The 27,872-nt window shown below is 39.2% G+C and overlaps 1 protein-coding gene across 2 annotated transcripts in view; it reads right to left on the reverse strand.

Annotated features, from left to right (window-relative positions):
- Positions 1-27,872, reverse strand: part of LOC100772378 (anti-sigma-I factor RsgI) — a 38,797-nt gene that overhangs the window by 1,083 nt on the left and 9,842 nt on the right. For both annotated transcript variants that reach the window (XM_027429859.2, XM_027429861.2), the window contains exons 2-5: positions 22,596-22,809; positions 4,211-4,330; positions 2,989-3,015; positions 1,634-1,675 (exon numbers count right to left, since the gene is read on the reverse strand). In XM_027429859.2, the coding sequence (XP_027285660.1) occupies positions 1,634-1,675; positions 2,989-3,015; positions 4,211-4,330; positions 22,596-22,809 (403 nt within the window). The remainder of the gene's footprint in view (positions 1-1,633; positions 1,676-2,988; positions 3,016-4,210; positions 4,331-22,595; positions 22,810-27,872) is intronic.

A 27,872-nucleotide genomic window follows, 5' to 3' on the forward strand; every position in this document is an offset into this window, starting at 1 on the left:
GAACTTAAAAAGATAACCACAGAATCTACCATTGACTTGATTTAATGAGAAATTGTTTTACTGGGGTGGATGGTATTAGGTAGTGAGCAGGTTCAGTACCTAGAAGAAAAGGGTGACAGAGATCTTGCCTACGTGTGTATAATTACTTAATAAGGGACATTTTGCTTCTCTCTCCCGATTTATACAGCTGCCATTACTATATAGTGCCATCTATTCAGAACTTGAACTTGGTATGTTACATATGAAATCACCCATATTCCATCATATTTCTCAGTGCCTAAGAGAAATCATAGTATAAAGTGGTTGTTACACAACAAGTCTGTTGCTTAAAGATGGGTAGAAAATCAATGTGCCATTCGTAATTCCTTTCACACCCTAACTCACATTTTCAGCTCCTCATATTACTTCAACTATATGGCTTTTTAACCTTCTAAGACTAATGGATTTATGTATAGACTATAATGCAAGCATAGATTTAGCCATAGGTTATGCCATCTCTTGTATGAATGAGGTCTTCCTTTTCCTCCTGTGCTGTGAGATATATAATTTTCTGTGCCCACTTTCTTACAGTGATCCTCATTGTGCCCAAGCTTCCCCATCTACTGGATTCTAGTTACCTCAAGAATAGCAACCAAGCCCCATTCAGCTATAGCATCCTCAGTGATGACAAAAAGGGGCATGCTGTGGTCATTGTAGATGTGATTTTTTATTGAGTTAGCATTGGAGGAGATAATATAAGTAATCAAAATGTTTCTTTCAGGAAACAATAAATAGGTGTGCAGTCATAAGGGCAGCCAAGGCAAGGAAAGAAAGGCAGAGGAAAGCAATAACCTCACATTGAACATCACAGAGCGGTTTCAAAGCAAATATTGGTTTTCTTCCTCTTTTTCCTTGTCTTTCTTATTTTGTTGACATTATTATTGTTATTTTGCATTTTTTCAATTTTGAACCTTTTATAATGTGGAACCAAAAACTAAATAGAACAATGGGCAGAGGAAATTTTTAAAGCTTAGGCAAAACTTTTTTAACCTAAAAAGTTAGACAAATTTTATACTAGGTCAGCTGTTTCTATGGGTTTCCCCAGCATGGTCTTCACCCCTTTTCTCATCACTCATCCTCTCTACAATTGGATTCCAGGAGTTCAGCTGACAGCTGAGGAACCAGCATAAGATTGAACCAGGCCCCCTGAATGTGGGTGTCAGTTGGGGGGCTTGGGCAGTCTATGGGGCTTCTGGCAGTAGAGGCAGTATTTATCCCTATTGCACAAATGGGCTTTGGGAGCCCATTCCCTATGGAGGGATATTCTCTCAGCCTAGAGATACACAGGGGAGGGCCTAGGTCCTGCCCCAAATGATGTGACAGACATTGATGGTCCCCATGGGAGGCCTCAGCCTCCCTGAGGGGTGGATCAGTGGTGGGGTGGGTGGATGGGGGGAAGAATGGGAGGATGGGACGGAGATGGAACTGGGATTAGAATGCAAAATAAGATTGTTTTTAATTTAAATAAAATTGATAAAAATAAATAAAATAATAATGATGGCAAAAAAAAATTATACTAGACCAGTAATCCAGAAGTTGCTAGGCATAATTCAAAATAATTCCCAGTAACTTAATTGAAGCTGAAATATCTCACCTAATTCACCTGATTCACTGGAGTCTCCATCTTCATGGGATTCTGTGAAGGAAGAATACACACACACACACACACACACACACACACAGAGAGAGAGAGAGAGAGAGAGAGAGAGAGAGAGAGAGAGAGAGAGAGAGAATGAAACTTAAAATGTAATTATAAATAAAGAGATTATTAGAATGTCAGGAAGCATTCTTAAGACAAATGGCTGTGTGATAGCTTGTTTGTTGTCATGAGGTTGAAACTAAAGTCTCGAAAGATAAGGAAATGCTTTCTACCATTGACCCGAATCTCCTTTACTTTTCCCTTTAAGTCTGACTGAATTATCTGGGCTAGACTTGAACTCACTGTGTAGCCCCGTTAGACATTAGACCTATAAACCACCCACTTCTATCTCCTCAGGAAGGAATAAAAGCCTGTTCCATCAGGCCCGGCTCTAAGGACTTTTTTTTTTTTTTAACAACTAACTTGTTCATTAATTCGTTTTATCAGATTCTACCATTTCTTCACTTGGATTCTTACTGACTGCATAGCCATAATATTTAAGTAAATTACCTAATATAGACACTATTCAAATGAGTTATATGTTGTGCTATCTGGTGTTATGTCAATTTGACACAAGCTAGAGTCATCTAAGAGGAAAGAACCACAATTGAAAAAATGCCTCCATAAGATCCAGCTATAGCAGGCAGGCAGGACTGTGGGGCATTTTCTTGATTACTGATTGAGGGGGAGGGGCCATCTCACTGTCTGTAAGTATACCATGGAATATGTGGTGTATAAGAAACCAGGCTGAGCAAGCCTTAAGGAGCAACTCAGTAAACCATGCTCCTCCTCCTTGGCCTCCTCATTGCCTCATGTTCCTCAGTTCTTGCCCTGCTAGAATTCCTGCCCTAACTTCCCTCTGTGATGGACTGTTACCTGGAAACATAAATGCAATAAACCCTTTCCTCTCAACGTGCCTTTTGGTCAAGGTATTTTATTGCGACAATGGAAACTAAGACACATATCAATGGCATCAAAACCCTTGTAAATGGAAGAGATTTGTGCTACTTCACTGTTAGCCATGGTCTGTAGGACTACTTAGAGAAAACCCTTTGCAGATGAATGGTGTGCCTGTGTTCTGCTGATGTTCAGATGCTGTCTCACTGACACAGGAGACAGGATGTGAAATGCGGGCTCACATTTGACACTATGACTGAGGACTACTAAAACGTTGGGGGAGTTTCCATTCTCTTGCCTTTTGAGACTTCCTACATCATTTTTAGAACTTCTAAATGACAAAAATGTAAGCAAAAGTCAAAGTGTGACATGTTGTAAAGGAAAAAGAAGCACAGCCTTAAATAGAGACTTACGTTGCCCTTGAAGAGAATTTTCATCATCTAGAATTTTAAAAGAGAAATATAATAAATATAAGATTTGCATTAGTAGATTCCAAGTGTGCACTTGTATAAGTCAAGAAAATACAGATATAAAAAGAAAATGCCTAAGAGACTGCTAGGGAAATTAAGGTAATATATTATACACAAAACATATGTATATGTGGCTTCAATGCAATGAACTGTCATTTCCAAAAGAGAACCATAGTCCCCAGCAGGGACTGAACAAGGAGTAAAGAGGAAATCAAGCAACTATTGAATTCCTCCCATTAATGCTATGATTTCCTGAACAGATATGACTTGAGAATCAAACCATCAATGACCGTGTGACTCACTCTACACTAACAAGACTTTACACCCCATGAAGCTTTTCCCAGTAGACAAGCTTTTCAAAAAATAATTGCTTATTTCAGGAAATTGTCCAAAGCCCTTTTAATCAAACACAAGCCTGTTCAACTCTCTGAAGCCATAATTGTTTATTATCTATAACTCCTTTCATAGATCCTCCATAAATTATACATTTTACCCAATCTTAACAAAGAGCTCATTCCACCAACCAGAACTCAGAACTTTAATTTTTCAATGTTTCAGTTTGCCTCTTGCTTTTACCCAGGAATCACAAAAAAAGTGGCCCTTTCTTTCATCACATTAACAAGAAACTCCTTTTTGTTTGCCCACAGATTGTTTTGATGGTATCATGAGGTACCCAAATTTTGCTAAACTTCTAATATATATTTTCACTCAGAGTTGCTCAGATTTTTGTAAACAAACATTCTAATTGGACTTCAATGCTTTGAATGGGAAGCAAGTGAATTTGGGAAGCAGTAGAACCAAATAATGAAACTTACATTAAACATGAATATTTAATAAAATTCTTAATATTTCTAAATGTTTAGTTATTTGTTGGAAAGAAAACAAAATTTCCAGGTAAATTATAACATTTCACCCTATTCACATAGAGAGTGAGTGTATAAAATCTATGAATGTTTAAATAGTAAACATCATAATGCAAAGATGCTGTCTTAGAATATACACCCAGATTTTCAGACACATATCTTTGCCATCAGTTAAAGTGATACAGAAACTAAAGCTGCCTCCCCTTTTATTGGCCTATTCTCTGGGTATTAGATAATTTCTTAAGAAGAAGAAGGCCAACTGTACTCTTTTCCATGAATTTTAGCCCCATTTCTCCTCTTACCTTCTTTGGCCGTCTGAGCTGAGGTCAGGGCCAGCAGGGCCATAGAAAGCAGAACCAGAAGCAACTTGGAGGCAGCCATGGTGTCTCTATTCCTTGATGCTACACAACCGTCAGCACAGCCTTTATAAGACCCAAAGAAACAATGTCACCTTGAAGACCATGGGTTGGGCACTTCCCATCCATATCTAATTTGTTACCTGAGCCTCAGCTAGACTATCTGGATTAGATTAAGGAACAGGTTGTGTTCTTCAAAGGAAACCAATAATTTCTTCAGGTTCTTTGAAACAATGGCTTATTCTCCTCATTTATTAATTCTAAGTGTTACTAATTGTCTTCCATGTTTAATATTCCACCTAGAACTGTGCTTCTCTGTTTTATTACAGGATCCCACACTGTTCAGACTTTCCACAGTATCAGTGACTTCAAGATAGTTTCCTATAGAATGAGCCAAGGGAATCATAAGGAAAACAGATTCTAAAAGCAAAACAAAAACACAATTACAGAAAGAAAACATGAATCAGGAAAACCTAGGACAAGTTATCTTTCTTGGCTTAGAAAAAATCAAGAATAATTGCCAATAGAAGAGCAAACCCAATGTGTAAAGATTTCAAAGACAATATTTACTCAGAGTTGAGATCACGAATTTAATGTGTTATCAAATCTTAACACACAAAAAAAAAATCAGAAATCTGACTGGAATGGAAAAAAATTTCCTGTAAGGGTCATGAGTGAACTGAAGGTGTTCAGCTTGGAAAGAGAAGGTTACAACTAGGTACACCTGTCATCCTTAGTGGTATAGAACAAAGAGCAATCTTGTTTGAGTCCTTCTGGAAGGTGCAACTATCAGTTAACAAAAGGAGGACATTTTGTTGGCTATATAAAAACTAATTCCATAGAATTAATGAAATTATCTTACACAATCTTAATTCATTTTTTAAATGACAATATTTTTTAATCTCTTGGAAGAGTAAAAATAAATTGTATTAAAATTGATGATACTTCAAATAATGAATTTGAGTTCTCCATTAAAATGGCCTATGGGGCAGTTTCATGCATAGACCCACCCATCTGGCCATTATGTCCTTCTTCCCTCTAAGAAAATGTGCTCTCTCTTTGGCACTTTCTCCTAAGAAAGATGACATGGCCTCTCCATGATATCTGTAATATATACCCTTAAATATACACTTTTAATCTTGCTTCTTTTTTAGAATACATCATACTTTTTTCTTTCATTTCACTTCTAAAGTGAATTTTACTTCTATTCTTTCTTTCATGGTATATTCCATATAAAGCACTCAATAGATGATAGAACAATAAATAGACTGATCACAGAGATGAATGGGTAGACAGATGATAAGTATAACTAGATAATAAATAGAAATAGATAGATGATAGGTAGATAGATACTGTAGATAATAAGCCGATAAGTAGCTAGGTGGGTAAATACATTATAATACAATACACTTAATGTGCAACACGATTTGTTCTGTGTATTGTGTGCAGGTACTAACTCACTTGGCCTTTATATGTTTAGCTTTTAAAATATTTAATGTATTTGTTATGTTTACATAAAATTTAATCTTATATATAAAGGAACTTGGTTTGCATTTGCATTTACTCTTCAAAATTTTGTTCTTGAGAGTCCTAAGATGCCTCAGGGAACTAAAGACCTCTCATTCCCGGGGGTTGTGAGCTGCCTGGTGTGGGAACTAAACTCATGTCCTCTGAAAAAGCAGCAAGCACTCTTAAATTCTGAGCCATTTCCTCCTGATGGCAACACTAATTCCTATATCAGCCCTGTACAGTAGGACATCTTGTTGATAAACAAAAACTAGTTAAGATGACAGTGGTTAGAAATGTAGCAAAATCCATGCATTCCATTGATTCATCTGTGTTCCAGCATTGACCCTGTTGATGGCACTCATTTCCATCAGTTCAGCTATTGCTTCTACAGTGATCATTTCTGCAGCTGGCTGATTGAAAAATGTAATGTAAAACTTCATACCAGCTGCTTCAAGGACTATGTGTGAGAGGATAAGATTTGTAGCCATGGATTTTTATTTCATGGAAGACAAACTACACTAGACTTTCTGAGTTAAACATGCAAGAGGCAGATCCATGAGTTGTTATGAAAAAAGTCTAATTAGCCAATAATTAGCCCTGATTTCAGAATTCTGGAATTATGATTTCAAAATGGTTTCTGTCCAGAGTTTCAGTTAGCCTCCTGTGAAGAAAGAGGGACAAGGGTAAATGGTTAGATGGTTTCTCTCTGAGATACAACTTACAGAGTCATAACAGGCAAGACCAGCCTTCTCCCTCTGTGTCACAATGGCAGGAAAAGGCAAAAAAGAACAGAAATGGACAGATCTGCCCAGTAACAGAAACTCAGCCTACAATCTCAGTGCTGAGGTGCAGAGACAAGCAGATTGTAAATTCAAGACCAGCCTGAGCTACCTGATGAGGCCCTATCTCGGAAAACAAAACCAGAGTGGAAGAGACAGGAGAGTGGGCCATCCTCCCTCAAGTAACTGTTCTGGCTAACAACAAGAACATGGGAACTTGTTACTCATTCTTTACACCCTTTGACAATAAACTCAAGGCCACCCCTTCATTGTAAAAACTTCTATTTTAAATAATCTGAACCATCAGTACAACAGAACATAATTCAGTCATCAAAAATAATTCAGCACACACAAACTAAGTAGTTATTAACTAAAAACAAGACTACCATTATCTCACTTCTATATGAAAAAATTCCTGCCATCTGTCTACCCATGCACCTATTTTTCTGTATTGCTGTCCAGCTAGTTTCTTTCGTTATCTTGTTATAAGTGTATTTATTTCATGGTTAAATTATATATATACATATATATAATATTACTATATATATATATATATATATATATATATATATATTATATATACACCCATATCAGACACCGGTGTTAGGAAATACGTGAAATTACAGACAAATTATTATTTATTGGTTTATTTTTGTAAGTAAGATTGTAGAGGTCAATTGAACTTTTTATTGTCCTTCTATATTGTTTAAATTTTTATACTGATGACATCTTACATTTTAAAACAGCCAATAAAAATTAAGGCCCTGTCAGCACGCTCTGGCCTGACACACTCAGCAAACCACGCTGCGATTTTCCCCAGCCTCAATTTCCTCCTTCATCCTCTGCTTCTTTCAGCTTAGATCTTGGCCTTTAGCCGTGACCTTGAGCCTGAAGCTTGATCCAGTCCACAGTAGGCACACTCCTTTCCATTATCCAATAATTAATGAGTCTCAAACCATAACTCCATTTTCCTCATGAGGATATGTCCTTCACTATAATTCCTTAATTACAGACCTTCCTTCCAAGTATTATGCTTTCACCCAGAATTGTTTTGAATGACTGGAAGTTATAGCCTTGATTCAGTTCTTATGCCTAACATTGAGAATGATGATATTTTGTGATTAACTCTTGGCTTCATAGCCTGGTTTATACACACAAGGTATTGTGTCTTTAGAGTCACTTAATTATTTCCCTAACTTGAACAATTTACAAAGCAGATATCATTATCACACTGTTTTAAGTAAATACATTAGATGTAGATTGTATTTTCCTGAGAAGTTTTGGAGATGAGATTTTACTTGGTCCATTTATTATTTATTTTTGTTTTATGCATATTGCTGCTTTGCCTGCATGTGTGTCTGTACGCCACATTCATGTAGTGCCATTGGAGGCCCAATCTTCCCACTGGATCTTCAGTGCCATTGGATCCCTGGAACTAAAGTTACAGATGGTTAGTCACCATATTGGGTGCTGGGGACTGAATCTGGGTCCTCTGCAAAAGTAACAAACGATTGTAACTTCTAAGCCATCTCTCCAACTTTTTGTGTGGTCCTTTTAATTTTGGCAAAATTTATGAGTTTACCCCTACATTATGCAATGTACCATTATTTGTTTATCCTTATTTTTATGTTTCATTTTAATTTCTATTATAGTCTTGATTTGCTTGTGAATTTCTCACATGGACTAGCAATTTTTGGTCATTGTTCTTGGAGCACAGAATATAAACAATAGGTTTTTTTCTTTATATTTGGTATTTACTTTTGAATCCTCAATTGCTTCTAGTTTTTGAACTTGCTAAAATATTTAGTAAGAAATACCAGTCTTGCTGGCATACCTGGATGCAAACATGTAGAAGACTACAAATAGACCCAAGCCTTTCACTCTGCACAAAACTTAAGTCAAAATGGATCAAAGACCTCAACATAAACCCAGCCACACTGAACCTAATAGAAAATAAAGTGGGAAATACCCTTGAATTAATCGGTAGAGGAGAATGCTTCCTGAACACAACATCAGTAGCACAGACATTGAGATCAACAATTAATAAATGGGACCTCCTGAAACTGAGAAGCTTCTGTAAGGCAAAGGACATAGTCAGCAAGACAAAACAGCAGCCCACAGACTGGGCAAAGATATTCACCAACCCCACATCTGACAGAGGGCTGATCTCCAAAATATACTAAGAACTCAAGAGCTAGTCTCCAAAACACCAAACAAGCCAATTAAAAAATGGAGTACAGAACTAAATAGACAATTCTCAATAGAGGAATCTAAAATGGCTGAAAGACCCATAAGAAAGTGTCCAACATCCTTAGCCATCAGGGAAATGCAAATCAAAACAACTCTGAGATACCATCTTACTCCTGTCAGAATGGCTAAAATCAAAAACTACCAATGACAGTTTATGCTGGAGATGATGCAGAGAAAGAGGAACACTCCTCCACTGCTGGTGGGAGTGCCAACTTGTACAGCCACTTTGGAAATCAGTATGGCGACTCCTCAAGAAAATGGGAATCAGTCTACCACAAGATCCAGCAATTCCACTCCTAGGCATATACCCAAAAGAAGAACATTCATATAACAAGGGCATCTGTTCAACTATGTTCATAGCAGCATTATTTGTAATAGCCAGAAACTGGAAGCAGCCTAGATGCCCCTCAACCCAAGAATGGATGAAGAAAATGTGGTACATTTACACAATGGAGTACTACTCATCAGAAAAAAACAATGGAATCTTGAAATTTGCAGGAAAATGGATGGAACTTGAAGAAACCATTCTGAGCGAGGTAACCCAATCACAAAAAGACAAACATGATATGTACTCACTCATATGTGGACCTGCTTTATGATACATAGTAGTGACCGTGCTTTATCGAGCTGTTTTTAATGATGTTGCTCAGAATGTTTTCCTTCCAGATGATGATTGAGAAGCTAATTTAAAAAAAAAATGGTTCCAGGTACCACAAGAGTAACAGAACTGTGCTGTTTTTCTGGGATTTTGTTTTTTACTTTTTTTTTTTAAATGGAGTGTGCTGGATGTTTGTACAATTTTGTTCAAATGACTGCAGAACCTTGAAAAGCTGTTGCTACTATTGATGCATAACATACTGCCATTATTGGTCTTTTATATAAATACAAATATATATATATATATATATACATATATACATATATAACTTGAAATTTTGGAAACTGTAGCTGTGCTGTCAACTTTGGAAAAAAGTATCCCAGTTTACCGTGTTGAGTTGGCATTGTACAAAAATTAACAGCCATACTGGTCTAGAAATGTTGAACTTAATTCTTTTCCATTTGTACAGGGGTAACGCACTAATAATTTGAACTAATAAAAGAATAAAATAAAAAAAAGAAATACCAATCTTCTGATGCTCAGGGCAAGCAACACTGTAACCATCTAAAGTCATATAGCAGTTCATAAGCACATAGCTTGATGGTAAGTGCAGGGCCATTGGAAGGCAGCAAGAAGCAAAAGGCAAAATACATTTGGATCTCAAATCAAATGTTCATGTCAGGTCAACAGCCCCCTTAGAGTCCTAAAAAAAATTGAAATACATATTATTCCTAAATTTTATTTCTTAAAGATTTATTCTTCTATGTTTGTTTATCTGACATGATTTTTCTTAATAATTTTAAATACATAATTATCCCCAAATTTTATTTCTTAAAGATTCACTCATCTATCTGTTTATCTGACTCATCTTTATCTGACATGAAATTTTATTAATAATTTAATTGAATGTGAGTAGATTAATTGATGTAACGAAAAAATGTTCTCACATAAAATGGCTATAAAATAAAACAAGTTTAGATTTATATCCACACCAAGTTTGGAAAGTAAGGAGTGGAAAGATGTATTCCATACAAATGGCAACCCAAAGAGACAAGAGACTTTCATAGTAAATCATGAAACAAGTCTTAACAAATCTGAGAAGACTGGTTTCTGTGTATCAATGAAATAGAAGGAAAGTGCAAAAATTTACAAATCCATAGACATCTAACAACCCACCTCTGAACAAGGTAGATTAGAAAAAGAACTTAGAGGACATCTTGATTCAGGAAAATCATTCAAAGAAGACAGCTTCATGATGAACATTTAAATTTTAAAAACAAGAAAATCCTATGGAGTATGCATCATAGAAGATGACTTAGACAGTTTTGGGTCAATTGGAAGCCTTTATTATCTGGCTGATAACTACACTGGGTGTTCAGGGTCCCAGTATAGTCCCAAGGTTTTCTCAGAGTGAGCTTTTGAGCAAAAAAAAAAAGAAAAAAAAAAAAAACATGTCCTTGGTTGACATACTTCAGTTAACAAGAGAAGCTAGTCAGACACAGAACTACAGAAGCCAAAAAGCCGGGTTAGTACATTTAGAGACTTTCCCAAATCTGTGGACTTTCAGGAATTAGGTCTTTGTTGTCATTTTGGCAGGTGATACTGTCTGCATGCTGAGTTTTATGGCCTAAATGGCATTTCCAGAATGGAGTTGGTTTGTTAAGGCTGGGGGCCTGTTACAGAAAGGACTTAACCTCTGTACAGTTCAAACATCTAGGTAAAACAAAAACAAAAATCCTAAATTATAAAAGACAAAAGTGAGAATCAAAATGAAAGGTCCTAAAACAGAAAATGAGAAAATAAAAACAGAGTAGAAAGTACAATGAAACTAAGAGTTGTTTTTCCAAATAAATAAAGTTGACAAACTTTGACAAGACTAAAGGTGGCCAGAGAAGACAAGGAAAAGAAAATTTTGCAATTAATGCTACAGAAATAAAAATTATAGGAGATAATTATGAAGACTTACCAACAGATAGAAGAGCAGGAAACTTTTTTTTAATTTTTTAGAAGCATATAAGCAGGGCTAGAGTTATAACTCAGTGGTAGAGTGCTTATATAGCATACACAAGGCCGTGTGTAAGAGCAGTCTGGGCCACACAACCAACACAGACTGCTTCTCACCAAGTTGTGGGAAGAGCCTCTTTCTGACTATCCAGCTATGAGATGCACTTGCCCTGCCTGAACGTTAGTGTGATGGACCCCAGCAATTTCACCATTGTCACAGGCTTTGGTAGCCCTGAGTACACCTGGGCCATTAGCAAGATGTCAAACCTGCCTGAGCTCATGTGTAAAGGACAGTAGCAGAAAGTACTTGGATGTGAGATTAACATGAATTGCAACTAATGCCCACACTTGTGTTGTCATTTTCCACATTGTCACACACACCCTGACCATCACTACCCCCATAACCCATGATCCAAATAGACTACTAGGTGGCTGTGAGTGCAGATCTGGTCCCATTGCCTAGAGCAGCTGTGATGTGATCTGAAGATGGTGAGGAGCTTCACCAGCCAGGAGTAGCGTCACACACCTGTACTCCCAGCCCTGGAAGGCTGAAGTAGAGGCTCATGAATTCTAACTCAACCTACATGACATAGTGAGACCCTGTTCCGAAACATCCAGAAATAGTGAATCCTGGTGACATAGAACTGTCATCAGAGCTACCCAACAGGCTGAGGCAGGGAGATCATAAATTCCATAACAGCCTAAGTGACAGCCTGAGTTCCAGGGCAGTTTGGGTAACTTAGGAAAACTCTGACTCAAAACAAGAATAATACATGAATAGGTCTGGGGAGAGACTCAGTGGGTAAAACTCTTGCTGTGAAAGCATAAGGACTGGAATTCAGATCCTCAGAACCCACTTAAAACAGTGAGGAAGCCACCTGTATTCCCAGCAGTCAGGAGACAGAGCCAGGCCATTATTGGTCTTTTATATAAATACAAATATATATATATATATATATACATATATACATATATAACTTGAAATTTTGGAAACTGTAGCTGTGCTGTCAACTTTGGAAAAAAGTATCCCAGTTTACCGTGTTGAGTTGGCATTGTACAAAAATTAACAGCCATACTGGTCTAGAAATGTTGAACTTAATTCTTTTCCATTTGTACAGGGGTAACGCACTAATAATTTGAACTAATAAAAGAATAAAATAAAAAAAAGAAATACCAATCTTCTGATGCTCAGGGCAAGCAACACTGTAACCATCTAAAGTCATATAGCAGTTCATAAGCCAAGGCAGAATGGCTAACTAAACCAGACAGAATTTTCAAACTCTGGGTTCATTAAGCAAGAGACTCTGCCTCGGCCCTAGTCAATAAACTGGAAATCCATCAATAAAGACACTTGATGTAGCTTCATGCCTCAAAACTACACCTGCACACAGATAGATAGATAGATAGATAGATAGATAGATAGATAGATAGATAGATAGATAGATACAGACAGACAGACAGATAGACAGACAGCAGTCAATGGAGAGAATATATCTGTAGTAGAGCATTTGCCTAGCATATGCTAGGTGCTGAGATCAAACTCCAGTAACAGAGATGAGTGGAGTGGTGCTTACTATTGCTGTTGCCGTGGGGAACAAACCACAGAACTCAGCAAAACCCACGTGGAGTTTATTAGAAAGTGGGGGGGAATATTAGGACTACTGCAGAGCGGGAATAAGATGCATGGGGATCTCAGTGGTCCCACAGCGGGTGAGAGACAACAGGCAGATGGGAAACAGAGACCTGCAGACATGACTTATATGAAAGTTTATTGGGGGGGATAAGAAAATAAGGGAAGGAAAGAGATAAAGAGATAAAGAGAGGCAGTGACACACAGAGAGAGAAGAGATGCCTCCTCAGAAAGAGGACAGAAGAGAAAGAGAAAAGTGGGTGTTTTCCTCTCAAAGGGCCAGGGTAGCCTGCCATGCTCAGGTGTGCCAAATGCCTAAGGGGTGAGGCCAAATGTGCCTGGATTACAACAGGGAGAGTTCTTTTTCCTCTTCAGCCGCTATCAATGTGCCCTCTGCTGAGGAAACTTGGTGGGATAGGAGAGGATGGGGTAGGAGGGATAGCCCTTATCATCACCACTTGGTTAGTCACTCAGGGCTTATTCATTATCCTAGGAGTACCCCTGGCTCGAGTAAGCATTGACCATGAAAATAAGCCAGCCCCATCTGTTCACATGGTGAGTGGCTGGGACTCACAGTATGCAGGCAGGAGCCTCACAGCTAGTATGGTGCATCTATGTAGCTGGGCTTGACTTGATACAAAAATTTTGAAGAAACATCTTAATACAAAGAGAAGATTTGTTATAGAATGGAATCTTGTGTGTCTTTAATACAAAGTATCAGTTGAAAAAACTTGTGAATAAAACAGCGTAAGTCTCCTCTGAACATGAAAATGTTTGTGTTCTCAAAGAGGACACAGGCAATACCCCTTCACTGCCTGTAAAAGTCGAGTGTAGAAACACTTGGCATCATGCATCCTGGGATGCTGTGGATCCATCTCTACAGGAATCTTCACGCCAGCTGAGCCCTCCCCTGGACCATGAACATAGATAACCATAGGGTTACTTGTGCTGTGTTGGCAGTGCAGTGAAATTAGATATCGGCCAGCACAATATTCAAAGCTGGCTGTTTAGAAAGAAGTGAATAGGAATCATTCTAGAAAGTTCCATTTGGGATTTCCCCTATTGTCCTTTAGGAATTTACCTAGAAAACTAGGTCAGAGGTGTGTGGAGGTGCTTTTTGACCAAGAGGGAGTGTTTGTTTCTGTTTTGGGTCTGTTTGGTTTACCTAGGGGAGGGCAGGTATTGATGGGGCTTCTTTGGCCACAGCAGAGGTAGCAAGGTTGAACACTGACTGTGGCACCTTCCCCCGGAAACATTCAGAATCCAAGTTCTGCATCTTGGGAGAATGTCTTCATGCTTATGCTACTTAGGTATACATAGAGAGTTCCATGCCAGCCAGGGATACACAGTGAGACCCTGTCTCAAAAAGGAAAGAAGGAAGGAAGGAAGGAAGGAAAGAAGGAAGGAAGGAAGGAAGGAAGGAAGGAAGGAAGGAAGGAAGGAAGGAAGGGAGGGAGGGAGGAAGGAAGGAAGGAAAGCAGGGAGGGAGGGAGGGAAGGAGGGAGGAAGTAGTGAAGGAACAAAGGAACAAATGAAGAAAAAAAGAGTGGGTGAACACAGCTGCTTCTGAGTATGCTCACTTCTGTATTATAATAAGCCAAGTTTATTCTACACACCTAAAAGCCTTGTCTGGTTCTTTGGAAGTTCAGTAAAACGTTTCAACTGAAGCAAACAGATACGGTGCTTTGAAGGGTGGGGGACCCACAGCTGTGGGCCCACAGTTTGTGCTGAGGGAGGGTGTCTGTGCTGTGCTGTGGAGCCATTACGATGCATAGCAAAGGGCCTGCCTAAGCTACTCTGAGACTCACCTAAGAGCTGGTTAGTTTTTTTTTTTTTTTTTAAAGAGGGCACGTGTGTGTGTGGTTGTGTGTGTGTGTGTGTGTGTGTGTGTGTGTGTGTAGAGTGTGTGGGGATAAGTGTGGTGTATGTATGTGTGTATGGTGTGTATGTGTGATGTGTGTGAGAGAGAGACAGAGACAGAGACAGAGAGACTTTGCGTGGTGTAAAGACCAGAGAATGAGATCCAGATGTCTTTCTCTATTGCTCCAACTGTATTTTTTGATACAGAGTCTGTCCATGAACCTACCACTCTCCATTTTGGCTGAATTGGCTCGACACTGGGGTTAAAGTTGGACATCTTAGTGTGTCCAGCTTTTTACATTGGTTTGTGTAAAACTCTTGCTGCCAGTGGTTTCCACTGTATACCTGCATAGTCACTTGTGCAGAAATTATTTTGATAGTGGCTTCCTGTGCTCCTTAAATTCAAGGGCAGTGTGTCAAGTTCATTTGGGAGGAAGAGGGACGGCATTTTCAACTTTTCTCCTCCAAACAGACTTGTTTCTCTAATCCCCAAAGTTCTCTGCTGAGCTTCCCACCTTGGCATAGTCAGGGGCACTGGTTTCAAACTGGTTTTCAGACTCTTCATTTATGGGTCCTGTTCAGGGCATCTAGGATTGAGACTCTAAAGGGAACTAATTCTGATCATCGGGTGTATTGCATAAAACTGAAGGGTCATTTTAACATGTTCTACAGAAAGCTTGCATGTAATTCATATCTGTGGATTTGACAATCAAAGTCTCCAAGAAGACTTCGAGTTCTTCGCAGACACTAACCTGCAATGGCATGGTAACCTCCACACTCGTGTCTTCTGCCCTAAATTCTAGTGAATTTCTGGAATTATAGTAGCAGCAAGCATCATTCTATCCGACTGAAAATTCTCTCAGTATTACTGTGAACTGAATGGTGTAGGTTCTAGCAAACACTGGGCCTTAGGCCATCAAAATAAAAGATGAACACTATGATAGACTGAGATATGCCAGGCATTCGGAAGCTTCGAGCTTCCAACTATAAGGTAAGGGCAAGGGCAAAGAAATCAGTCTGAGATCTAAATTTAGAAAATTAATGGCAGTGTTTATTGACATGTCTTTGCCATGGGAAGCCTACTTTTGAAAAGCTTAACAGAAGTGTGGTGGTCAGTCCAAGCCAAGGTAAAATGAAGGAGCTTGTTTTTGGGTTTTTTTTAATTTTTATTTGAATTAGAATGAAGATTATTTTACATGTCAATCCCAGTTCCCTCTCCATCCCCTTCTCCCCTGCCCCCCCCAACTAACACCCTATCTATCCCATACCTTTTCTGCTCCCCAGAGAGGGTGAAGCCTTCCGTAAGGGGTCTTCAGAGTCTGTCATATCCTTTGTGATAGGGCCTAGGCCCACCCCTTTGTGACTAGGTTCAGAGAGTATCCTTCCATGTGGGATGGGCTCCCAAAGTCCATACCAATGATAGGGATAAGTACTGATCTACTACAAGAGGCCCCATAGATTTCCAAGGTCTCCTCACTGACACCCACATTCATGGGGTCTGGATCAGTTCCATGCTAGTTTCCCAGCTATCAGTGTGGGGACCAAGCGTTTTCCCTTGTTCAGGTCAGCTGTTTCTGTGGGTTTCACCAGCCTGGTCTGGACCCCTTTACTCATCAATCCTCCTTCTCTGCAAATGGATTCCAGTTCAGTTCAGTGATTAGTTGTGGGTGTCGGCTTCTACTTCCACCAGTCGCTGGATGAGGGCTATTGGGTGGCTTATGAGTCAGTCATCAATCTCATTATCAGGGGAGGGCATTTAAGATAGCCGCTCCTCTGTTGCTTAGATTGTTAGTTGGTATCATTCTTGTAGATCTCCAGACATTTCCCTAGTGTCTGATTTTTCTTTAAACCTATAATGTCTCCCTATATTACAGTATCTTTTATCTTGCTCTCTTCTGTTCTTCCCCCAACTCAACCTCCCTGACCCATCATGTCCTCCTCACCCCTCCTCTTCTCCCCTTCTCATTCTCCTAGTTTCCTCTCCCCTACCCCCATGCTCCCAATTTTCTCAGGAGATCTTGTCCTTTCCCCTTCTCCAGGGGACCATGTATGTCTCTCTTAGGGTCCTCCTTGTTTCCTAGCTTCTCTGGCAGTGTGGATTGTAGGCTGGCAATCCTTTGATCTATGCCTAAAATCCACATATGAGTGAGTACATACCATGTTTGTCTTTTTGTGACTGGGTTACCCGGCTCAAAATGGTTTCTTCTGGTTCCATCCATTTGCCTTCGAATTTCAAGATTCCGTTGTTTTTTTGTTTTTTTGTTTTTCCATGTCTTTTATTTTAGCTAAAGCAGTTTGGGATTGTTTTCTTTCCTATCATAAGCATCACTAAATCTAAATTTTTGGCTGCAATCATAAATATCATCTCTGCAGTTCATTGTAACTGTCATGCTTACTAGGCTGGATGGACCACCCTTGTGCCACCTTACAGTGACAAAAGACTCTTTCTGCCACCCTTGTCTTCTTCTGCTTGCCTGCTTCTATTTGGGTTTCATCTCACTTTGAAATGTGGTGTCTGAAAAGTAAGGCTTAGGAAAACAGCCTCAAAAGAACTTAAAGTATCACTTCTGAACTAACTGCCTGCATTTTCTCTGTGTGCATGCATTCCTGTGTGAGTGCAAGCACATGTGATAGATAGCACTTGCATAGCCATTAGGACAACCTTAGGTGTCAGTCTTCACCTTCCAGCTTGTTTCAAACAGGGTGACTTCCCTCTTTTCCAATGTGTACACCAGGCTACCTGACCTGAGAGCTTCCAGGATTCTCATGATGCTGTCTCTGACCACCCCACAGGAGCATAGAGTTTATAGGCACGGTGCCTGTGTTTTACTTTTTATATGATTTCTGGGGATTTGGACTCACACCTACACTTTGAATAAGAAAATCTTCCAAACCATCAACCTATCAACCTAGCACTAGATAGATAGATAGATAGATAGATAGATAGATAGATAGATAGATGGATAGTCATTTAGATATTAGTATTTAGCACAATCAGTGTGTAACTTTAAATGATTTTGTTTTCCAACATTTAAAACAATATGAAGAGATTCAGGCCAGACACAGTTCACATTGTCATCCCAGCACTTAATGCCATATCTTACAATGAATGAAAACTTAGATCCAAGAAAGTATATATATATGAACACCACTGTTATTCTTCTTGAAATAAAAGCAAAAACACTTGTTTCTAATGCTGAATTGGCTTGAGAATGTCGTTCATTTTGTCTACTGTATCAGGTCATGAACTCTAGTAATGTAACCACAAATACATGGAAATATTGGAGCTGGGGAGATGGCTCAGTTGGCATGAGCATCTGACCAAGATCTCCAGTATCCATGTAAAAAGTCAAGCAGAGTGTACACAACTGTAATTTCAATGTTGGGGAGGTGGAGACAGGAGGAGGCTTGCTGGCTAGCCACTCTAGCCACTCAGTGAGCTCCAGTTGCAGTTGCAGTTCCTGTCACTGAATAAAGGTGGAGAGATGATGGACATCAACCTCAGTCTTCTGCACATACACACATGTACAGACAACAAAATACAAGGTAGTAAATATTATTAAAGCATGGTGAATTTTTATTATGTTTAGTTATTGTGTGCATGCATATACTTCCAGGTGTGACCATGACATGTGTTTTCCTCTCTTGGTTCCATGGCAAGCATTTACCAATCTGTTGGACCTCAAATGTGTTCCTCATGCATGGCACCAAAATGAATGGATTAAGTCATTGGCTCCAACTGATCCCAACTATCCCAGACAACAAACAGTACTACTAGCATCATTATTTATCAACCAATACCCACAAATGAATTTTAGAAGGTTTGTTTTCAACCTCTGCATGTGCTGCTTTTGACAAATGCTTATTAGAGCATCTACAATTTAAGATTGCAGCTATTCATTAGCTGATACTGTGACAGTTGACTACATGGGAATTCCAAGACAAGTAAGCTTAATTGTTACATGGTTCTCTTAAAGGATGGCTAAACAAACAAGCTGACTACAAAATAGGATAGTAATATTAATCTTAAATGACCTCTGGCTGTGAGGTCCACAAAAGTTCCAGTCTCTTAGAATGTAAGAAATATTTTAATAGTATTGTGTTGCTGCACATAACTAATCAAATAAGAAAACCTACATTAATGCAAGTATATGTTCTGAGGACACAGGTCAGTAACAGAATGATAGACTAGCTTAGGTAGGTACCTGCATCCAGCAACAAGCTGTCAAAGTAAAAATCAAGAGACAACTAACTAATTAATTAACAAAAAAACAGCTCTCACCTCAAAATGATAGTTTAGAGATTATTCTGGAGCCAATATGTAAAATAACAATTAATAAATTAGTTAAAATGGCTTTTACCTCAAAAAAGAGGTAGTTTATATTTTATAATTTATTCTGGACCCAAATACAGTAAGGGAACACAGGTTTACATTACTTTAAATTCCATGTTGCAGTGTGGTAAGAGTTTCTTTGAGTTTTTACACTAATACAGCAAAGAAAATTATAATCTAACCTGCTTTTCAGATTCATTGGTGGCAGGATAAGGTGGACAGATTACAATGTGATGAGAAACCTCTGTCGTAGGCCCAATGTGCTTTCTGGTAACAGTGTTAGCTTTTGGTTGACCAAAAGCTCATGGCCTCTTCATACATCCCGAAGGTTTCATGTGATAGTCCAAATGATATCAGGTCACACACAGAAGTGGGCAATGTATGGCTTTTAATGGATCTAAAAATAGTTCAAGATAATTTATTGTGGATCTACACCATTCCAACCTCTCCACAGCACTGAAGAAAGGTTGAAGCATTGTCAGTGTTCTTTAGTAGAGGAATATTGGAATCATTTTTGATATGTCTGTAATATGAAATCTCAAGCAACAGTTTAAAGTGAGGTAGCTTTTGTAAATTGGCATGTAATTATCTCAAAGATGTATTATTAAGTAAGAAGCTGAAAGTGCAAATCAGGAGCTGTATTATGGAACATGGTATATGATTAAATAAGTACATAAAATAATATTATGTGTTTACAAATACTCCTCCCCGAATCTAAAATGGCTGAAAGACACATAAGAAAGTGTGTAACATCCTTAGCCATCAGGGTAATGCAAATCAAAACAACTCTGAGATACCATCTTACTCCTGTCAGAATGGCTAAAATCAAAAACACCAATGACTGTTTATGCTGGAGAGGATGTGGAGAAAGAGGAACACTTCTCCACTGCTGGTGGGAGTGCCAACTTGTACAGCCACTTTGGAAATCAGTGTGGTGACTCCTCAAGAAAATGGGAATCAGTCTACCTCAAGATCCAGCAATTCCACTCCTAGGCATATACCCAAAAGAAGCACATTCATACAACAAGGACATTTGTTCAACAATGTTCATAGCACTATTTGTAATAGCCAGAAACTGGAAGCAGCCTAGATGCCCCTCAACCGAAAAATGGATAGAGAAAATGTGGTACATTTACACAATGGAGTACTACTCATCAAAAAAACAAAAAAAAAAACAAAAAAAAAACAAAAAAAAAAATGGAATCTTGAAATTTGCAGGAAAATGGATGGATCAAGAAGAAACCATTCTGAGCGAGGTAACCCAATCACAAAAAGACAAACATGATCTGTACTCACTCATATGTGGATTTTAGACATAGAGTAAAGGATTACCAGCCTACAATCCACACTGTCAGAGAAGCTAGGAAACAAGGAGGACCCTAAAAGAGTCATACATGGTACCCTAGAGAAGGGGAAAGGGTCACCATCCCCTGAACAAATTGAGAGCATGGGAAGAGGGCAGAGGGAGCTACGAGAATGAGAAGGGGAGAAAAGGAAGGATGCAGAGGAAATGAGGGAGCAGAAAGGTTGAGACAAGTATAGATTAGAAGAAAGGATATGCAATAGGTAGGTTTTAGTTGGCGGGGGTGGTAGGGGAGGAGGAGAGGGAGATGGGAACTGGGATTGTCATGTAGTTCAATCATGTTTGTAACTCAAAATTTAAAAAAAAAGAAAAAGAAAAAAGAAAAAACAAATACTCCTACCCAAGAATGTACACAAAAGGTCTGTTTTGCTCATAAATCAAATAGACTATAGTGATACTTCTACTGAAGTTAGGAGAAATTACTTTCCTTTTTGATATAAGAATTTTAAAGATGTGTTTAGAGCCTGGAGAGATGGCTCAACCGTTAAAAGCAAGTACTACTGTTGCACCCACTGCTGTTACAAAAGACCCAAATTAAGTCCCCAGAATCCTTGTCTGGCTCCTCACAATCATCTGTAACTCCAGATCCAGCAGCTCTGATGACCCCTCCTGGGCACTGTGGCACCTGCACTCACATGCACATACCCACCCCCAGGCACACACATAAACATAATTGAAAATAAAATTTTAAATCCTACCAACAAAACTTAAATAATGTTCATACTAAGAATTTTATAATTTTGTTAAATGAAAAACAACTAGTGAAGTTGTTTGAAATTAACAACTAAATCAAATAAGTCAAGGTAATGGAAAATAGTCTGATTTAATGAACAGCGAAAGTTATAAAAATCAACCCCTTCTCTACCATAGCTCTAAGACTACCTCATGTGTAAGGCCAATTGGAAACATGATTAGTCCATTGCATTATGTAGCTGCAAGCTCATTTCTCTTTGGTGCTTTAGGAACACACTTTGGACTCAATAAAACAAAACCAGAACTACAGCATTTGAGAAGAAGCAGGATAAATTCAAACCTTGACCACAGCACAATACTGAGCTGTAGATATACGCTGACCACAAAATTCTAACAATCACAATTTCATTTTTTTCCTGCTGTCTCATCAAGAAAGATGTGACTTAATCATCACATACCACAAGAGATAATGTTAGAATTCTAAGAAGTTTTCCTGGGAAAATTATAAAAAGAAACACATGCATAGATGCCTGAGTAGAATTTCTGTCTTGGAATTTCTTTCCTTTCTCTCCAACATAAGAACTAATTAGAATGTCTCCCAAGACAAGAAAACGTTCCTACCAGCTTCTCATTGAATTCAAACAAGTTATTATCCATGTGATTCATGTACCCTCATGTAATTAAATGTTAGACTTAATTAAGTAATTTATAAATTAATGAGTTTCGAAGTATAGAAAAGGGAATAATTCGTCACACTGAAGGTGACATTACTGGCTTCCAGTGTTCTCACTAATCCATTATTTGCTTTAATTTGTGAAGCTTAACAAATGTCAGTGACTTGGATTTCTTCCATTTATTTCTCCAAGAATAGATAGTAAAAGATCAAATCAACATAAAATGAAATATCAAAATAACATTGACTTTGTCTCAATGGGAACATGGACAGTACATGAAATCTTAGAATTACATACAGGCATGCCAGTGATCAAACAGAGAACCATGTCTTTTTGTAACAGCCCTTCATCCTCTGAGCTCCACATCATAAAAAAACTCCAGGGACCCTGCCTGGTCTCAAGGAATCCCTCCAGGAGAGCAAACACCATGTGTTTTGTAAATCCAGTTATTCTAGATGTGCCCAGAATGCTGCTGACTTTATCAACAGACTCAGGTAGAGAGATCCATTATGGCCACTATTCAAGACTTGGCAGGAGCAGAACTGATGACAGGGTCCCATTACCTGGTACTTATTTATGCCTTAGATTGTAGAGGTGAATTAAGCATAATACATTCAACCAAATCAAGCTGTGTTTACCTCTAGCCACTCCTGGAAACACCAGAGCCTTTAATAGCACCTTGCAGCCACTGACATCTGCACATATCTCCTGAGAACAATACCAAGAAGACTTAGATTCTTGCTTTTTTGTCAGGATGAGGTCCTGTGGGGTTGACTTGGGTCTTGACTGCCACTTGGGATTAGACCTCAAGAGATACTTTAAATCCAAAATACACATCCAGCCTCTCCTCATCTGAAAAAGAAAAAAAAAAAGTCTCTACAGTGCTGGGCTTCAAAGCCAGGACTTTGACCATACCAAGTAAGTGGTCTTTCACTGAGCTGCATTCCTAGCCCTCCTCCTGGTTGCTATATTGTTTACTGATCACTCATAGATGCCTGCTATTCCAGGGACTTGCCCTTGCCAGTGAGCTTCTGACATAATCCTACAAAGTCCTGACCTTCTTCCTTTGTGGAACTAAATCTGAGAAGCAATTGGTACTCCAGGCCTTCCTTTGATGAGTTAGGCTGGGCTCCATGTGAGGCCATGTTCTGGCTTCCTGGATGTCTCCCTATCTTTCTCCCCTGGTCTCATTCTCTCTATCTTCCTCCTCCTTATTCTCTCTTCCCACAAGCCCTGAATATCCCTTTACTCCTTAGTTATTGGCCATTCAGCTTTTTATTAAACCAATCAGGTGCCTTAGTCAGGCAAAGTGAAATGGCAACACATCTTTATATAATTAAGCAAATGCAGCATAAACAAATGTAACATATCTTTACCTAGTTAAAATAATATTCCATAACCAAATTCTAATTCTGTCTACATAAAATGGAATGGTTTCAACATCATCATAGTAAACCTATATACAATAAGAACAATCATCAAGAATGAATTACATTATAATATCCAGTCCCTTTGCATTTGGCAATTTGGAGAAATCATTCTATTAACTATTTTATCTTGATGAGTCCAAAGGTCTGTGCCTATTTTGCCTTCTATCTTAACTGAGGAAATCTGTAACTATAATTATCTACTCTTCAACTCCATCAAAGACCCAAGAAGGATATAAAATTACTAGAGTAAACAGAAAGTATAGAGCAAGCAACTTCCAAAACTATAGAAAAAAAACAGAGACAACTGGCTGCCTGGACAGTCACCCAAGGTTCCTCAGCAACACTGAGGCATCCATCTTCAGCCTACAAACCTAGAATATCTGTAGACTTTCATAGACTTTCTATGAAGCAAGAATCTTGAAGGACCATCCCAACTTGTCTTGGAAAGTTCAGCAGTTGCTTTCCTTTGTGTGTTGCTTGTCTAGTTTGTACAGCATACTGTCAGCAGTAAATGCAAGGACAGTTAGTTGCCCCAATGGCTACCTTTGCCTCAATGAAAGCAAAATGGAGGTTTTGAATTCCCATCATCCTTTTATAAAGGAGGTTGGTGCTGGGGGAGGAGGAGCAGATGTGTCTCGCTGTCAATGAAAAGCCTCTTATTCTTCTTCAGGATTACTCTCTCTTTTTTTAGGTTTTAGAGATAGGGATTCTCTATGTAGCTTTGTAGACCAGGCTGGCCTCAAACTCACAGAGATCCTCCTGTGTCTGCCTCCCCCCAAGTGCGGGAATTAAAGGCATGTGTCACCAACCACCAGGCTTCATGATTACTCTTTACTTCCACTTTTACAATCATTCTTCTCTTATTCCACAGCAAACTCAGAGAATGACTCATGGAGATAAAATACAAGAAGCAACAAGTGGCAGCCATGAGGACTGTGAGAAATATCCTCTGTTGTCTGTACAGTCTGTTTTGGGCATGGAGACTAAAAACCTAAAGCTCAGATGGAACAGATAGAACGCCAGGGTAAGGCACTCACTTTCCAATCCCTTCCACTCTACATCAGTATCTGATGGACTTTGCCTCTTGATTAAAAGCAAAGATTAATGAAATGGTCTCTGGGCTCCTATACAGAAGACTGATGGGCTGACAGGGTGTTTTGTTACAAACTTCTATAAGACTCATCACACAGAGAAGTTGCTGAGAAAAATAATTAGTAAATAGAGTACATTGAAATGACACAAAGGTGCCGGGACACACCTGTTATCCCCACACTTGGGAGTGAAAGCAAGATCTAGAGGATCAAGATCACCCTCCCTCAGCTACATAGACCGTATGAAACCAGCCTGGGCTACATGAGAACTTGTAGACAGAGGGAGGGAAAGGGAAAGAATAGGTAGGAGAAGGAGGGACAGAGACAAGGAGGGAGGTTCCCAACAGATCAAAACATTTAGTTGAGACTAACACACTGAAGCATGCTAGGAGTGTATCCAAAAGCAGAGGGACCACAGCATCAAATGCAGCTCATGCCTAAAACACTTATTACAAGTGTAAACTCATGTTTTCAGAAACATGTTCGAAACTGTCCCTTGGAAGACAGTATTACCATTTTCTTCCTGATTTACAGTGTTTTCAAAACTGTTGTGTTACACTAGGGGCTCTGGTTATTAAAGTAAAGTGAAAATGAGTTCTAACTGCCTGCATGTGCCAGGTTTATGATTAATTTAACACACACACACACACACACACACACACACACACACACACACACACCATGAATAAAAGAAGCTTGCAAACTTAAAAATTTTTGCAAGCTCATTTTAACACTGGAAACTTTGAAAGCTAGTTTCAGTAGAGAAAAATAAGAAATCAGGGCAGGTAACTCACACCTTTAATCCCAGCACTCAAAAGGCAAAGGCAGGCAGATCTCTGTGAATTCAAGGCTAGCCTGGTCTACATAGCAAGTAGTAGGTAATCCAGACTGACAGAGAATGACCCTGTTCAAGAAGAAGGAGGAGGAGACAGCAGAAGCCAGAGCAGTGTGACTTGAATAGTCACAGTGGAGATTCTGACAATAAAAGCTATTCTTTCAAGAAACTAAAGCATCAGTTGGAAAGTTGCTGGTTTGAGGATCAGCTTTTCATTAAAATTTGACCAAAAAAAAAAAAAAAAAGGTGCAATTGCCAAGGGGAAGAGGTAAAAGCAAAAGTGAGTCAGGAAACCAAACGTGTATAACTAAACGCAAAGCTTAAACTCTGGTGTCTTGCAATGATTTGAGGAAAAGGTTTCAGCTCCTTGGACATTTCTCAAGGCTTCAGTGAGATGTGTTTTTATTGTCATATGTGATGTGCACATGCCACCTTGTGGTGATTCTAGGAATAGCGTCCTTTAAATTTATTTTTAATTTCTCATAGCCCTTTTATTATGTTATTTCAGAAACAATCTTATTTTATATATCAATCCACTCCCATTACCTCACCCTCCCATCCTCCCATGCCCCCTGCCAGCCACCCCTGACTCCCCCAACCCACTCCCCACTCACCCCCAAGGAGAGTGAGGCCTTCCACGGGGATCGTCATAGTCTGTCATATCATATGGGGGAGGGCCTAGGCCCTCTTTCGTGTATCTGGGCTGCAATAGTATCTCTCCATAGGGAATGGGCTACCAAAGTCCATTTGTGCTCTAGGGATAAACACTAGCTCCACTGTTAGAGGTCCCATAGACTGCCCTGGTCTCCTAGCTGGCACCCACATTCAGAGGGTTCAGTCCAATGATGGTTAACCAGCTTTATGACTAGGGTCTTTGTGCTCTCTCACTAGGTCAGGTCTACTGTTTCTGTGGGTTTCTCCAGCACAGTCTTGGCTCCTTTGCTCATCCCTCCTTAGCTACAACTAGATTCCAGGAGTATGGCTCAGTGTTTAGCTGTGGGTACCACTTCTGCTACCATCAGCTACTGGATTAAGGCTCATGCTTGTCTTTCTGTGGTTGGATTACCTCACTCTGGATGTTTTCTTCCAGTTCCATTCATTTGCCTGTGAATTTCAGGATTTTTTTTTCTGCTGAGTACATTTCTCCATTGTGTAAATGTACCACATTTTCTCCATCCATTCTTTTGTTTAGGGGCATCTAGGCTGCTTTCAGGTTCTGTCTATTACAAACAACACTGCTATGAACATAGTTGAATACCTGTCCTTGTTGTATGAATATGCATCTTTTGGGTATATGCCCAAGAGTGGAATTGCTGGATATTGAGGCAGACTGATTCCCATTTTCCTGAGAAACCTCCATACTGATTTCTCTGAGATACCATCTTACACTAGCCAGAATGGCTAAAATAAAAACATCAGTGACAGTCTACGCTGGAGAGGATGTGGAGAAAGAGAAACACTCCTCCATTGCTGGTGGGAGTGCCAACTTGTACAGCCACTTTGGAAATCAGTATGGCGACTCCTCAGGAAATTGGGAATCAATCTTCCACAAGATCCAGCAATTCCACTCCTGGACATAATTTTTTTTAATTACTTGTATTTTTATTATTTTGTGCACTTATATGATGCCTATTTATATGTGTGAGCCCAATTGTCTGTATGTGCACAACATGTGTGAAGTGCCCTCAGAGGCCACGAAAAGGCATTGCCTGCCCCTGGAGTTGGAGTTACAGGTGTTTGAGAGCTAACTGATGTGGATTCCGGGAACTGAACCAGGGTCATCCCCTCCCCCATAAAGTAAGTAAGCATTCTTTTGTTTGTTTGAGATTTGAGGAGGTTAGTTTTGTGAGGTTTTTTTTTTTTTAGGCAGGGTCTCACTGTGTAGCTTTGGCTGGCCTGGAACTCCCTACATAGACCAGGCTGGCCTCGAATTCATGGAGATCTCCTCCCTCTGCCTCCCAAGTGCTGGATTAAAGATGTGCACTGTCACGTCCAGCTAAACAAGCTCTTTTAACCTCAGAGCCACCTCTCTAGCTCCTAGAGATAGCTTCTCTATCACACAATTTACACATTATTAGAGTCCCGGGTATGAATTATAACATTTTCTTACTCTTTTTTTGTTGTCTTTTGAGGTTTTTTTCTTCTTAACGTGAGTTCCTATTTTTGCTTTCTTTTTGATTAATGCACAGCATTAAGAGGGAATGATGCAACTCGAATTAAAAAAGGAACAGTGTGAGGAGCTATAAGAATTCTTTTTAATGAGCTACCAGAACAAAATACATAATCTGAAATTTTACGAGAAACTGTTTCAGTGCCCCCGGGTTAACCTGGAGTATATGCAATGGTTGATATTTGTTGCCAACTTGACTAGATTGAGAACCGCTTAGGACACACAGCTCTGGGTGTGCAGACAGGAGCATGTGCATGCTGGCTGTGGGCAACCCTACCTTCTGGGTGGTACTGCACTTGTTAGAGGAGACAGTGGGCTGAGCAGCAGCATTAACCTCTCTGCTTCCTAACCTCACACTTCTGCTGCTGCTCTGGCCTCTGGTCTCCCAA

This window comes from Cricetulus griseus, chromosome 8, assembly GCF_003668045.3.
Source record: "Cricetulus griseus strain 17A/GY chromosome 8, alternate assembly CriGri-PICRH-1.0, whole genome shotgun sequence".
In the NCBI taxonomy this organism is placed as follows: domain Eukaryota; kingdom Metazoa; phylum Chordata; class Mammalia; order Rodentia; family Cricetidae; genus Cricetulus; species Cricetulus griseus.